The sequence below is a fragment of the Plodia interpunctella genome, chromosome 9 (assembly GCF_027563975.2).
Source record: "Plodia interpunctella isolate USDA-ARS_2022_Savannah chromosome 9, ilPloInte3.2, whole genome shotgun sequence".
In the NCBI taxonomy this organism is placed as follows: domain Eukaryota; kingdom Metazoa; phylum Arthropoda; class Insecta; order Lepidoptera; family Pyralidae; genus Plodia; species Plodia interpunctella.
Window position 1 is genome coordinate 3,981,806 of NC_071302.1, and position 15,563 is coordinate 3,997,368.

General features: G+C 34.1%; 3 protein-coding genes across 4 annotated transcripts in view; 2 read left to right on the forward strand and 1 right to left on the reverse strand.

The window, feature by feature from the left end:
• The window catches only part of LOC128672219 (suppressor of lurcher protein 1-like), a 226,255-nt gene that overhangs the window by 78,020 nt on the left and 132,672 nt on the right, over positions 1-15,563 (reverse strand). For both annotated transcript variants that reach the window (XM_053749220.1, XM_053749219.1), the window contains one exon: positions 15,199-15,425. In XM_053749220.1, coding sequence (XP_053605195.1) covers positions 15,199-15,425 — 227 coding nt within the window. The remainder of the gene's footprint in view (positions 1-15,198; positions 15,426-15,563) is intronic.
• Positions 347-3,230, forward strand: LOC128672224 (uncharacterized). The gene is made up of 3 exons (XM_053749225.2): positions 347-2,173; positions 2,619-2,810; positions 3,091-3,230. Exons 1-3 carry the CDS (start codon positions 2,126-2,128, stop codon positions 3,139-3,141), a joined length of 291 nt encoding a protein of 96 aa, XP_053605200.1. The 5' UTR covers positions 347-2,125; the 3' UTR covers positions 3,142-3,230.
• On the forward strand, positions 3,425-5,066 carry LOC128672225 (uncharacterized). The gene is made up of 3 exons (XM_053749227.1): positions 3,425-3,580; positions 3,867-4,034; positions 4,923-5,066. Exons 1-3 carry the CDS (start codon positions 3,536-3,538, stop codon positions 4,944-4,946), a joined length of 237 nt encoding a protein of 78 aa, XP_053605202.1. The 5' UTR covers positions 3,425-3,535; the 3' UTR covers positions 4,947-5,066.

Genomic DNA, 15,563 nt, shown 5'->3' on the forward strand with positions numbered 1-15,563 from the left:
CCTGAGTGTGAAGTCTCTAAAAACAACTGATAAATTTGTCCTATTTCATTTAGTGAAGTTTTTTACACCACCATTTTTAATATTACAAAGTTTAAGCTATAAACTGTGCAAAGTAAATAAATAAATTAAACACGGTAAGTATGTTGATAAGGTCTGGCGACCATTGCGCCGTATCTCGACATCTTTATTCAAACCCCCAACTGCCAAATAAATCTTTTTGATAACACTTATCTGTGGCCATTGACACGAAGCTTAGAACAATAACTCATTTTAATATGATTTAAACCTAAGTATTTTTGAGATTTTAAATTATTTTTCCAAACATGTGACAAATATGTATTTTTTAGGTAATAGTAGGTAATAGGTCAATGATCTGACAACTAAGGATGCAAAACACCGTGCAAAGTGGAGAAGAGGAATATGGTCAAATTAGAGTGAGAGAAACTGTTTTTTGTCCTTCACCTCCTCACAATATCTTCATCATCATCATCAACAGCCATTTAAATGAACCCACTGCTGGAGTACATGGAGTACGTGGATGGATAAAGACCCATCACGCACAATAACTATCAAAGATTTTTTTTTCTCACGCAACCGCATAAATGTTTCAAAGGTATCAGAGTGTAACACGCCGTCACCTCGGCTTCCTTCGGCGCCTCATTAAGAGGCGGAACGCGGTATGACGCAATATAACGCTATACATCTATGAAAAATTTGGACAACAACACGTGAGACATCACTGAACGTATGTATATAGGTACTTCATGATATATGATATTATCGGAACCTTTGCCGATACACCAAAATACGATCTTTATTCCGAGCAGCCGTTTCAAAGATACAAATCGCATTGATGATTGCCGACCTTTAATAAAGATTGCACTAAAAGAAGAAGAAGATAGATTATCGAAACGCGCGGCGTCGCGCTGGCTTATCGCATTTGTAGCTCAACTAGGACTTAACCCCGACCGTACTTCACAATATTAATGACGCTGCCTGTGAAAGGCACGTATGGCTATCTGTAGTGGAAATGAGCAGTGACCGGCCGCCATTAGCCGATTTTCTGCTAAACTCACCTCGCTCGATATTAGAACGTATACTGGACTGTGAAATTTAGACGTAAATTGAGAGGAGAGTTTGTGGGGCGTGTTTTAGAACGTAAATAAGTAAATTTTGTCGGAAAATCTACAAACATTTACATACTAACGGTTTGTGCAGTTTAATATACATATATAGTAACTTGATGTTAACATCTAGTTACTATATATGTACAACTCTTACAACGTGACGTCGCAATGGAGCATGGCTCTAAGATCATAGGTACCATACGAACAAAGTCGCAGACAGTCAACAGCAAATATTCTCCTACAACATTAGCGCACCAAAGCGATATTTGCGTAAAACTAACAACAATGATGCAAATCGTTCTACTGAGTAAATGACCAGCTCTTCTAAATGAACTTCGATCGTCAACATCCGACGGGACAAGGACGATTGGATTAAACGTGAAGAAGACTAGGTGGTAACCGCGACTTTGTTCTGCTTTATCAGATGGTTATAATCACAGGAATTGCATTTTTTGTGTTAAAATAATAGGAGATTCTATAGTTTTGAAAAACTAGAACACAACATTTTCGGAATTCATTTACAGAGTTAGTTCTATTCTAATCATGTTTTTCGAATGCTTTGTAGACATTGTTGTCGGATGTAATTTTTTATGTAATTGTTATCACGTAATTTATGTTATTGTCACGTAATTAATGTAATTTTTTATGTTATTGTTATCATGTATTCCTACTCTGCGTTCAGTCGGGTAAAAGTATAATCATTAAAAAATACTATTTTATGAGCGTATCAGGATTTTACTTCAGGAGCGTTTATTGGATTAATAAAATTTCTGTCTGAATTTTTTTGTTATAATTCTGTGCTGAGCTGATAATGAATAATGCTTTCATCCATATATGTTATTTCAATTCCAAGGTTTTGCTACAAATATCTTTAAATTAAACATTCAAACAGACACGCGGTTAAACTGTATATAGCTTAAAAAGAATACTTAAAAGAGTAGCAACTAACGTGTAAAATTAGTACAGAACTTTTGGCTGTAGCAAATTGTTGAGACAAGATGTTTTTCAAAATAACTGTTCTTTGTTTTATATTGGCGATTGTTTATGTAAGTATTTAATTCGGTAGAAAACTAAGCAGAAAATCTTTGTGACAAGATGAACATATATCGGGATAATTTATTCAGACAAAATACGATATCAGTTTTTGTACTATATAGAGATATTTTTTAATCTTTTTAATTTAAGAATTGTTTTGTTTAATTTGAAAAATCTTTGAAAATTAAAATCTTTTTTTCTGTAAATAACATTTTATGCCAATTACCACGATGGAGGAGAGATAACAATTTTCATATTTTGCCCTGGGCATATTTTTTTTCTGTGAATAAAAAAAAGTAAGTAAAATAGCCTGTTAAAGTGTTGTATTTTTATTCTGTATCAGACACCAGTGCCTCTAAAAAGCTATTACCACTGATTCTGCATTTAAGTAACTTAATTTTAAGGATATTTTGTTAAGAGAAAAAACAAATATGTATGTGATAATAATATTTTCAGACAGAGGCATTAGTAAAAAGGGACGCTGCGACAACACAGCCGAATATTCTAGAATCTTTTCAAAAGAATGTGGATGCGTTTCGAAAATGCGTGGATCAAGTTCTGGCTAAATCAGTTGACGAAGTGAACACCAAGCAAATACAGCCCATATTCAGTATTGTTGGAGATCAGGTCAACAGAGTGTCTAAAGCAGTAAGTAATTTAAAAAAACTGATATAGAATAATGTAAATTAAATATCAATTGTCATAATTATCAGATAATTGATACTTATAGTAGTCGTGCCTCCGCGATCTTATTAGGTGGTTTTTCAAACAAAATCAAATCTGCTCATCCGTTTGGGAGGTATCGTACCTTCTTATAGATGTTAGAGGAACATATATTTACACATACACGGAAATCTCCGCGCTGTTTACTATATAATTCGTTAGTATCACAAGTAAATCTGTACTAAATGTATTTTTTTTGTTTCAGTTCGATGACTTGACAGCGCCAAAAAGCACCAAGTCACCGTTTGATATGTAAATTCTGAGCATTTTCATCACAGCTATCAGCCTAAGTAATATATAAATCTACGATTTTGACAAATTAATAAATAAAAGATAATTACTTAATTCTGTGTTATTTCTTTCGTTACTTAATGACACCACAAGCTCCACATTTATGACGTAACAAAACAACATCAATTTATACGTATAGGTGCATTTTGAAATAACCACGACCAGGAATTGTCACTATAAACAGCAAGCTGCAATTAGCCAATTATCTCATGACCTAACGACCCGAGTTGATAGTAGAAAACAAACAACCCGACGCATGTGCGAAACTGATAATTATAATATCTGCTGACCAAAAGATCAGTCAGTCAGTTTGCCATAAACTTACAGCCAGTGAAGTCGAGAAGGAATCAAAAGCAAACATGAACAAGTCATTCATTTTACTTTTGGCTCTGTGCCTTGTCAGTGTAAGTGCATTATTTTATTTTTTCTTGTTTTAAAATAGCTCTTTTGTTTTCTTCGTGTCAGAGTTAGGTGAAGTACCTAATGTATTATTAAAATTATGTTTCGTTATTCAAGGCATGTTCATATCAATAGATAGGTGTATTGAATGTCAAAGCAGTATTTTATCGATTTTAACTGACAAAAACAGTTCCGAAATTCTAGTATTTTGAAGTTTTGAGATTTGCTTAACATGAAGAAGAGCAAGGTATGATTTTTGAATTTTGTTTTGACGTTGCAAATTATTTACAGGTTCATGCTTTCGTCAAGCGTGACGCCGACAAGCCCCTGGACTTGGAGACTTTACAGAAAGATTTCCAAAACAAATTGAGTGAATTCGGAAAACAACTGGAAACCACTTTCGACCCAGAGAAGATCAAGAAGGGACTTAATGACTTGATTGACGGAATCAGTAAGGCAGTAAGTTGATTTTGGTCTTTTTACTATAATATTAAGTACCTTATGGAATAATTATATATTTAGTAAACTTGTACAAAATACGAAGTAAACGCATATATAACGGCATTCATGTATTGCAATACGTTGTAATAAGAAATATAAGCAAACAAGTAATAAGCTACTCATATGCAACTAATAAGCAAATCATTGGTAAAAGCAACTGATTGGCAATGGGAGCAATACAACCTACAATGGAAAGCAATAAGCAACAACTATGTTAACAACAATCGAGGATGTTAACTAAAATCAAGGATTTATATATATATATACTTAAACTGAGTTGCAACAGTTTTACGTTGACTTTAATGTTCAGCGGCGTGCAGGTTAAAGTCAACGTAAAAGTTGACGTTTAGACAAAGGGGTGTATTACTTTGCGTTTTTCTGTGCAAGTTAAAGTTAACGTCTATTTTGCGGGTAAACCCACTATTGAGGTTATACTAGTTCTATAACAAAAACTGTTTAAGAATCACGGAATAAAGTTGAATTGAGGCCTGAACTAGCTGAAAGAAATAAAAAAATATCTTCTTTTTATTATTATAGACTAGGGTGTAGGATGTGGGTGTGGCCCACGTAATGACACTCTTGTCAGTATCAATGGAGTAATGTTTCCGTTTGCCTTCTCCATACACTAAATTAGCTGATAAACTATGAGCAATCATAAGTCAATATATTATAAGCACTTTGTTAAATTTGGCGTCGATTTGGGTTTAAATGTAAGCATATTATTATTGGCAATTAAAGATAAAGTAAAGTAAGGAATTGACATTAGGACCTTTACGATCACATAGGCGCTTTAATAACATCCATTCTTATAGTTGAAACAATATAAATTTATTTATTTTTTTCCAGACTAAGGACGGCAAGGCGACCTAAACCGAAGAAAGAAGATATATGTAGATCCAAAAATTATTAATTCAATTTACGATGAACATAGTAAACATGTTACTAAATTAAATTTATATGATGTTATTTATAATATAGCCTTCATACAAATTTTTATTATTTTAATTCGATATTTTCTCTTTGTTATAGCATTATTAATACTTGCATGGTTTTTCACTATAATTATTACCTAATTCGATAACAACAAATTGCTTTAAAATTATCGCAATACTAGCGGTCCTTCCCGGCTTCGCTCGGGTAAAAACATAAGAAATTATAAATTGATACTTTCCTCAGAAATTACATTATCTAATGGTGAAAACCGCATGAAAATCTGTGCAGTTGTTTTTGAGTTTATCGCGAACAGACAAACAGATGTGGTAGAGGACTTTGTTTTGTGATGTAATGGTATGTACTCGTAAAGTTGTTAGAGGATTAAAACTTAACTTTAACTCTCATTAATGACCATAAGGTTAAGTACACAAGAAACTAATTGAACATCATTACTGCGCCTGTGTATTGACTAAGATTAGAGTTATTGACCATTTATTTAGCAAATTTGAATAACCTACTAATAGTTATTACAAACAATATTTGAGATAAGAAAGGGTCTTTATTTGAAACTTTTCTAACGACCGAGTCAGATTTATATTGTCTCTTGGTCTTGTGTGGTGAGGTTCCAGAAGAAATAATAAAAATGAATAAGTTTTTGATCATTCTTTTGGCGATTTGCCTCGTCAGTGTGAGTATAAACTTTTTTCTAATAATTATACTAGCCATTTGTCCGTACAGCTCCGCACGCGGTAGTCTACCTATGTTTGATCTCTGGTAATTAACTATATCTATTTCAAGTTTCATTTAAATCGGTAGTATAAGTATAGGTATAAGTGTGTAGCCATGTGTTTGTCTCACTTTCGCATTTAAAATATTTGTATGGAAGTATAGATACGTATAAAAATAAGGATAAGTTCGAGTCTTGTGTAATTAAAAAGTTTGTGATACATTTTATGGCATAATGACCATACCGGGGATTGAACTCGGGACCTCCGATGTATCAGTCCAGAAAGAGGTTTTAAGATTTTTGAGCCGCCGTGTGTTAATAAATAATTAATTTAATGGGCAGAACCCTGCCCCAATTACTGTAAAAAATTATGTAAAAATAATTCACTTGACAAAAGAAAATGTTGGCAAAATTTTCAAATCGCTGGTTTGTTTATTATTAGATACCTGCAGGCTAAGAATCTGAAAGGGGTTCAATCAAATTTATTCCAAACATAACACATTTACATATTGGATAAATGGGCTATGTTTAGAAATCAAACTTTAGAATTATATTTGGCTTGGAAGTCAGTACATTTTCCACGGTTAAACCAAACACAGTGAAAATAGTATTGAACAAGATATGAACGAGGTGAGCGATGTGAATGAAAAGAACTAATAATATCGATATTCGAATTTAACATACAAACATCGGTTTATCGTAATAATTTCAACAATTAGTTCTTGTCCTTTTACCTGCGTGTAATAGACCTTTGACATATGTTAAATGTATTTAATAGAATCAATTAAAAATTATATTGTTAATTCAACAGGTCCACGCATTCGTCAAGCGTGAGGCTTCTACCGAAAAACCTGTAGATATAGAAGCTATCAAAAAACCACTTGAGGAGGCACTAGCGACTATAGGCGATAAATTGAAGTCGCTGGTTGGTTCAGTTGACCTTGAGCAGTTGAAGAAGCTTGGAAATGAATTGCTAGATGGAGCAAAAGAATCAGTAAGTGTTTACTATATTATGTTACCAGAAAAAGTGAGAAAACTTACAAATGACATATAAATAGAAATAGAAAAATATTTATTCTTAATATAAAATACAGCTGCTCGCTACGATTAGGGAAAACTCAAATTCAAATCATTTATTCAGAAATTAGACCTTCACAGACACTTTTTCACGTAAAAATTTATATTAAATAGTTATTTCTCACTAGCTACAAACTACTGGCATTTCGGAACGACCACTGCTGAGAAGAAATGCCGAAAGAAACTCATTCGAACAGTGTTGGTCCCTATCAACCATAATAAAAAAGTAGCCTATGTTACTTCTGAAAATTTCGGTCAAGGTCCTATTGAGTTTAATCGCCTTAAACAAAAATACAAGTAAGGGAAACGAGTTTTAGAGTTTGTAATTTTCATACACACACAAACATACGAATTAAATACAACAAAACAGGAACGATGTAAGTAGTTACAAAAAATTAGAAATTCTGTTGTAACACATTAATTCACATTTCGCTTTGATCCTCCGCTATAAGATAGCGTGAAAAATATCCCATATCTGCACATAAACGAATGTTTCACATGCTTTAATACTTCAACGATTATTGTGCACTTGAATATTTTGACTATAGTTGCGCATAAGTTATTATATATTATAATAATTAGGTATATTGATAATTTTGTATTTGATAATTTTCAGGTCGATAAATTAACCGGAAACACCCCATCCACAACACCAGCATCATAATAATTATTTTCAAAAAATATATATGATTATGAAAAAATCTGATATTATACATAACTGAATAAAATAACTGAATGAAAGTGTATTTTATTTATAGATTTATAAACAGATAACTTTAATCTTTTGATGACGATTTTCGTGCCGATATTCTGATTTCTGATTCCGTTCAAAGTAGAGATAAAAAAGTAGGAAAACTGACCTTGAGTTCAGGCCAGGAAATGTTAGATCACGGCCGGTCGTAAAATCGAGATTTTTGTGTGCGTGTATAAATTACTAGATGTTGCCCGGGGCTTCGCTCTCGTGGGAATTTTGAGATAAAATATAGCCTATAGCAATCTTGGATAATATGCCTTTATAATGGTAAAAGAATTTTTGAAATCGGTTGGGTAGTTTCGGAGATTACCCGCCTCAAACATACAAACACAAACACACACAAACGCTTACCTCTATAAATAATAGTATAGATTTGTCATATAATAATAACAATTAATGTACATTTTTTGCTCACTGCACGCCTTAGGCAACTGTTAGTGCAGTGAGTGACTTTATAAATAAATATTTAATGATCATACTTTATGTATAGACCATGTATTTATTTATAATAGACTTTATTATAAATAAATACATGGATACCGCAGCAGAATTAAAAATTTTAAGTTTTTTTTTTACGTTGACCCCGGGCTTTGCGGCTTCATAACCCCGAACGCAACGGGAACATGCAGAGATAAAAACAACACACAAATAGAAGAAACCTTATTTTAAGGCACACTGTATCTTTTTATAATGATCTGACTTTTACACGTTTTACAAAGTATTTTTTTTTTCAAATATCCAACATTAGACATGCAGATTACAGAGCATGCATGAGACAAAGCGATGCGATGCGAAATATCAAATGCATGAGCATATATGTTTGTGTTTTGTATATAGACTAAACAGAACATGCGCCGCATCGCATCACGCCGCTGTCTCCAATGAGGAAAATCTCTAACTAATACAAATAAAATGGATTTAATTCTAGGTACCTATTTAAATTATCATTAAGTATCATTTTATCGGTAGTTGTCAAGTCAAAGATCATTGTCGTAACGTTGAAATGTATTACAAACTGAGTCTTAGGTCATGGCAGTTTGTGATAAGGAAATATCTTATTTGCAATTTTGCGAACTTACAATTATCGGTGAATTCTACATTATGTTACTCTTATCAGCTTGACAAAAAATGTTTTTGAGGAGGAAGTATAAATAATAAATATGTTTAATTAATTACTTTACAAGTTGAATTTTTTCACAATCATCGACCCGGATCTTTCGTGTATATTTTAACTTGGTACATGTTGACAGTTATACTGTTCTGTTTTTTTTTCTTTTGAGGTACGGAATCTTAAAAATAACAAACTTTTGCTCTTCCACTATACAAAAAAATATATATTAATGGGACTTAGCACGAACTTTTTTTGTTGAGTTAGACTGTGACCACGGCGATCAACGATTATTGAAACGCCAATTGCATTAATAAACGACACGGTTAAGTCCCGTTAACCTAATGTGTTCAAAGTGCGAAAAAAAAAACACAATTAAAAATTACTACGTTTAGTTGTATCCAAATGTTGACTTTTATCGACAAAGATTTTGACACGAGATTTCAAGATTTAAAAAAATAAAGATCTATCTGTCTGTACCCATGGGAAATTCCGTTAGGTGTTTAGCTGTGTCCACTCCTGCCTTTAATATGCATGGAGCAGGTGGCTGATAAGTCCCTGACAAAGCTGGCTGATCCTGTCGGCACCTCCCGCGCCGTCTGCCTCAGGATTTTCTCAGATTTACACCGTCTCCCTTTGTTAATGTTCCCGAATTTTTACCCGTTATAAATATTGCATGAGAGTTTTTGGTGTAATATATAGAAATCGGAACAGGTATTGGATAAGCTTTTAGAATACATTTGATGTTAGTTTTCATTCATAAGTTTTTTTTATATGAATAGTTAGTTCATCTAGTGTTTTTATTTATGTTATTTAAGTATGTATTATTATTAAATACAGGTATATAGATAGGTACAAAACAGTCATTTGGGGGTTGATATTTGAAAAAAAGTAACTTATATTTGAAATAGGGATCTTTAAATTTATGCATACGAAATTTATCGGTTCAGCGGTTTAGCTGTAAAAGCAGTTCCACTGACAGATAGTCAAACAGACTTTTGCATTTATAATATTAGTATTAATTATAGTCATTACATATTGCATTGCATTAGAATGAAACCACAACTACTACACTCGCAACTCATGAAAAATGCAGTTTGTTAAACTTATTGTCATTGATAAATTTGTCTTTATTTATTTCATTTGTTTATATCCTAAATATCTATTGATCCTAAATATACATATTATACTAGAACATATACATAATATTATATTTTTTAATACACATAATATTACAATTTTTCTACAATGGGGAATGGGTAGGTCACCCATTCCCCATTGTACAAAAATTGGAAAATACTTGACATCCACCGAACTGACAAATGATTGTATATAAATAAAAAAGACGAAACAATAATAAAACAGAGATGCCTCAGAGGAAAACGCTTCGACATCGTTCGGAGCGAACGCGTTAGATCAAACGGATGACATTTCGATCAGTTTCCGAGTGTCCGACACTCGGGTCTCTGAGAGTGATGTATGAGAAACAGGTGTCTGGAGACTCGCGTGTTGTGTTTGAGGGGAAGACATATCGTCAATAGTTTTGGATATATCCGACTGCTAGGGAAAACGGCTGAACATTGTCACGTTTTTACTTTTATAATATTCTGGAATAAAATGTTTCAGAGATATCTCGAAACGGCCTCGGTCAGGACAGGTCATTAAATTGGTCATTTAATTTACTTTTTGTCTTGTATTTTATATGTGCAAACATTTGCATGCTATTACAAATAGCAATAGGATTTTTTTAAATGAATAAATATATAAATAGGACAAATCACACAGATTGAGCAAGCCCCAAAGTAAGTTCGAGACTTGTGTTATGGGATACCAACTCAACGATACTATATTTCATAACAAATACACATATAGGTATACATCCAAGACCCGGGCCAATCAGAAAAGATCATTTTCCATCTTTACCCAACCGGGGATCGAACCCGGGACCTCTCGGTTCCGACGCAAGCACTTTTACCACTGCGCCACCGAGGTCGTCCGTTTTCTATATGTAAAGAACATCTCCTGTACCTTGTTTTTGCAATTTTTTTTTAACAGTGTTTCAAATTTTAAACCAATATACCGACTAGATTTTATTGTGTCTCAGCAAATAATTTAGAAGATTTTGTAAAAGAAAAACTATGTAGAATTTATTTTTCCCACTTCAGTCTGTGATGCCACATAAACAATTTTTGTTATCGAGCGCACGATGGGCGGGTCACGTTTGCCGCTTACATCCGGAGAGATGGACACACATGGATTCCAACCGACTGATACAGGAAAAGAGGAAGGGTTAGGACGAGCGAGACGGTCCGCTTAAAAAAAATCGACAACACATGGCAAGAGACACCAAGGACAAGAAATAAGTGAAGGATGTTATGAGAACCTTTTACCCAGCAGTGGGACTTAAATAACTAGAAAGAAAAAAATATTTTTTGTATAAATATCACAATCAAAGACATATTTCTAAAGTAGAATAAAACCGAAAGCTTATAACAATGAGCCATAGTTTATCGGCTTTGTCCTCACATGACATGGAACAAAAGCCTTCAAATGCGCGTCAGCACATGAAATGTACTTCCTGACAATGCTACTGTGATCTGATCAAGGGATTTACTACGGTTCTGCTGTATTATAAACACAAAATTGCGTGAACATATTTTAATTTTTCTTATATAATATTATAATATAAATGCGAACGTAAGTTTGTGTGGCGTATGGTTCCGCCCCTGAATAGAACCACTGAATATCTTCCTGTAGATGTATGTTGCATGAGGCGATTAAAGGTATGTACATAGCCTAGGCAGCTGAAAGGCAACAATAGCATTCCCAAGGAGGGTCAACGTCAGGTAAGCGAGCGGTTGTAAAATCACAGCCGAAATTTCAAAATTTTAAGATTTTTTTTTATGCTGACCCCGGGCTTCGCGACTACACAGCCCCGAACACAACCGGGAACATGTGGAAATAAGATAAGGAGAGAATGGGGTACATAGAGGTAGGTAGAGAGATGAAAATATAACGATATTGATTTAAAATTCTTATAGAAATTTCAACTGGTTTCATAGTAGAGCCCCGCATCGGATTTATTAGAACGAATATCAACGGTTCAGCGGCACTAGTACGAGTTTAGGCTGTTTGTGCCAGACAATGGATTAAACTGCACGGTTTGTATGTGAGTTATGAATACGAAACATGTAGTAGGCTGCTAGTATTAAAAATAAAATATAGTAGTTTTCTGACTTGATTAAAAATTATATTCTTTATTGTGGTACTTTGCTGGCTTTACTATATAGGTTTAGTGTACAAGTAAAAGTACAGCTTAATGATAAGTAATGATATGTTATTCTATATATGTTTATTCAACGTCAAAACGTTATTCATTTAACGTCAAAATAAGTTTTTCAACTTATGATGATCATAATCACTTGTTCACGTCAAAAATTTACTTAAGTCTGCCAAAGCGCAGATGAAGAAGACGCGGCGTAACAAATCACCGCAAATGTGGGTCTTATATTTCTAGAAAAATATATAAAATACAAAGTATATAAAGAAATGTTGTAATATTTTTTATGTTTATAAATAGACCTGGCACGTCGGCGTGATGACAGGTTAAGTGCTGACTGAATGGTGGCCTAGGGCCGGCGAGAGAGGTGTCGGGCGGTCTGCGATGAGATGGGCGGACGATATAATAAAAGTCGCAGGTTGTACACGGATGAGAGAGGCGCAGGACAGAGGAGGGTGGCGTACGCGAAGAGAGACCTATGCTCAGCAGTGGGCACAAAGAGGCTGAAATGATGATTAATGATGAAATAGACAACCTCTTGATAGCTACCAATAAAACAACTTTGAAACAGCAAATCCAAACACCCTGAATTATATGAAATATGGATAGAAGAGACAGTAAGGCGAATAAAAGATTTTTCATTCCACCCAGAACACCTAGGTATAACATAATCCGGTCTAACTATATCCCAACCTCTACTGTAAAGAGTTTCTACTTTCTATCCAACCGTGCACTCGCTAAGCCAGATAAAGAGCTGATCACACGGCACTTTTAATCCTTTTAAGCTGCCCACTTTTTACAACCAAAATTCGGTCAGTTCTTCTTACACACACTTTCATTATTCTTTTTTTATTTTTTTTATTTATTTAATATAGAATCAACAGCACTTGAACAAAATTACATTTTATCTTACAGGGTTAATCTTAATGCCAATTACAGATTCTTGTTTTGTTAATTAAAAAGTTATAAACAGCTTAGAACAGAAAGGAAAGAAAACAATAGACAAACACGCATGTTGCCTAGTGTGGGACCAATTGTATAAGCGATGTAGCAATGTTTTGTTTATTTAATAAATATAATTTCATTTTATTTCAAACAGCGACGCATCACGTTATGTGTGTAATGGGTATAGATTATCACATTATATGTGTGTAGGTATACTAATCAATTAGACCAATGAAATTATCTGTTACGTAGGATGGAAGAAATAAGTTTTTTAAATGCCGCTTTGGAATGAAAGAAAATGCCAACAGATGATGATATATTATTATAATTATCTAAAGTGCGTAAAATAGTTGAATGACTTGCGTAATTACAGTGGCAGATAGCAACATAGAAAAGATTGGTTTTTCTTGTGCGTTTTACGGGCGTTCTAAATTGTAAGAATAAAGTTACCAATTCTTGTGAGTCAATGTTATTGTTGCAAACATCATGCATGATGTTTAACAGACAGACAGGCGTGAGCTTCTTCAAAATAGCATTTGAAGAAGCTCACGCCTGTCTGATAAGGCCATCAAGCCATGATGTTCGCAAGAATCCTCATAAGAAGACTGTTGTACTGTGGATCTGGTGCGATAATTTAAAGCATTGACGAACTTCCTTTGTATCTTTTCTATTTCTTGAATATAACATCCTGAATATATATCTTTTAAAAAGTGTGGCTCTGTCCTAAAAAACCACCACTCGATCTTGCCGTGAATGTCGTTAGTGGCGACTATAGGCGATGCGTAATATATACCGGCTTCGTTGGGACTTACAGCTTTATTGATAAACGTGAGTACTTATTGGTTTATATAATTATTTTCATATTGAATTTCTCGTTTTCTCAAGAATTTCGAGTTAGCTATTTTGTATTATTAGATGGATAGGCAATTATAGTGATTTTGAGTTGTTTAATATGTGGATTCAAACATGAATGAATAAAGAACTCAAGTAGTCGAAGTGGTTGCAGTGCCCCTTTCCTTTTCCCCGCCGGCGGGTCGGGTTTGACATTGAATATGAACTTGCGATCCTAAAATCAAGCCTTTTCATTCCCACTGCCTACGGCGACTAAAAGACGAATAGCCTTGGCAGCCGATAGGCTTGTCCCAAAGGTAGTTGACGTCAGACAGGCGGCCGGTCGTAAAGTCAGACCCGAATCTTCAAAATTTTAACGGTTTATTTTCTACGCTGACCCCGGATTTTGCGGCTTTCTATCACCGAACGCAAATTATATAATTTGATAGTATATCTATTTGATATATAGTTTGTGAGTTTGTATGTTTGAGGCGGGTAATCTCCGAAATTACCTAACCTATTTCAAAAATTCTTTCACTATAAGTATTATCCAAGATTGCTATAGGCTATATTTTATCTCATAATTCCAACGGGAGCGAAACCCCAGGCAATATCTTTATCTGGTTATAGTTGCCGACATTATATGCTTTGAGTTGCCAGTATTATTGTTAACCGGTGGAAACAGAGATGGATTAGCCCAGGACCTTCCCAGTTTCCTCCCAAACAAACCCGGAGCAAACCCGTACACCCGTACACTAGCGCCACCATCACTTTTTTATCAATTTATTTTATTTCTTAGCGAAAGATATAGGTAGTGTAAATCTGTATACCTATAGGTGGAATTGTATATACTCGTAGGCTTATACAATATGCAATCGTGCAATGAAAGCTGCACCAAGTCCAGGGATTTTATTTAAAATCAGTGCGCTATTGGGTTAGAAAATGATTATTAACATGCATTGAGAATATTCATATTTTTAGTTCATACGATTTTGTTAACCTGATTATTTTAATTAGACTAATAACACTAATAAGTCATCTATTTTTAGTATGACTAAATAATAGATGAAAAATATTTATTTTCTGCTTGAAAATATAGTATGTGAAGTAAGCATTGCCATCAACGTGGCTATAATGCTGCCAACCTTCTGGGTGCGATTCCGGAACCTATGGTTTTAGATCTAGTGTATTTTAGTTTGTTATCATTTTTTTAAAGTAATTGTAACTATTTCAGTTTAAGTAAGATTAAATTGGGGTCTACCGTAATATGAATAACATATTAATAATATTTTGTTGTATATACATATTAATATTAATAAATTATTATAACACATAACAATAACAATATTTTTTACATACCTGAAATAAACGCTCCGGAATTAACCGAATCGATTGCTCCACAATGATTGAAATAAATGTAAAAATAATTCAATATTAAAATAATTATATAAGCCAATAAGTACTCACGTTTATCAATAAAGCTGTAAGTCCCAACGAAGCCGGTAGCATTGGTTTGCTTCTCTGCTGTATGGAACTCAAGCACCAGCGACGGCCCTGGCGAGTACAAAGCCGTTGGGGCCTCAGCGCGGGTCCCGCATAGCTCGCGGGCCCACGCGGAGCGCTCGTTGACGGCCCCGGGCGGGCCTGGGCCTTGCACCTCCCAGTATACCTTCAGGTAGTCACCCCGAGCGCAGCTGTAACAAATGAAGTTCTTATTATTTGACGTAAATTAAATATATTTATGTTTTTACATTTATTTAGACGAAAAAGGTATATTTATGTTGGCGAGAAAAAGAAAAGGAAACAAATATTAATATAGCCGTTTCATCGGA

Coding starts and splice junctions, on each gene's coding strand:
- LOC128672225 (XM_053749227.1), top strand. CDS start 3,536: ATGAACAAGTCATTCATTTTACTTTTGGCTCTGTGCCTTGTCAGT. Junction 3,581..3,866: donor TGGCTCTGTGCCTTGTCAGT/GTAAGTGCATTA, acceptor AATTATTTACAG/GTTCATGCTTTCGTCAAGCG. Junction 4,035..4,922: donor TTGACGGAATCAGTAAGGCA/GTAAGTTGATTT, acceptor ATTTTTTTCCAG/ACTAAGGACGGCAAGGCGAC.
- LOC128672224 (XM_053749225.2), top strand. CDS start 2,126: ATGTTTTTCAAAATAACTGTTCTTTGTTTTATATTGGCGATTGTTTAT. Junction 2,174..2,618: donor TTATATTGGCGATTGTTTAT/GTAAGTATTTAA, acceptor TAATATTTTCAG/ACAGAGGCATTAGTAAAAAG. Junction 2,811..3,090: donor TCAACAGAGTGTCTAAAGCA/GTAAGTAATTTA, acceptor TTTTTGTTTCAG/TTCGATGACTTGACAGCGCC.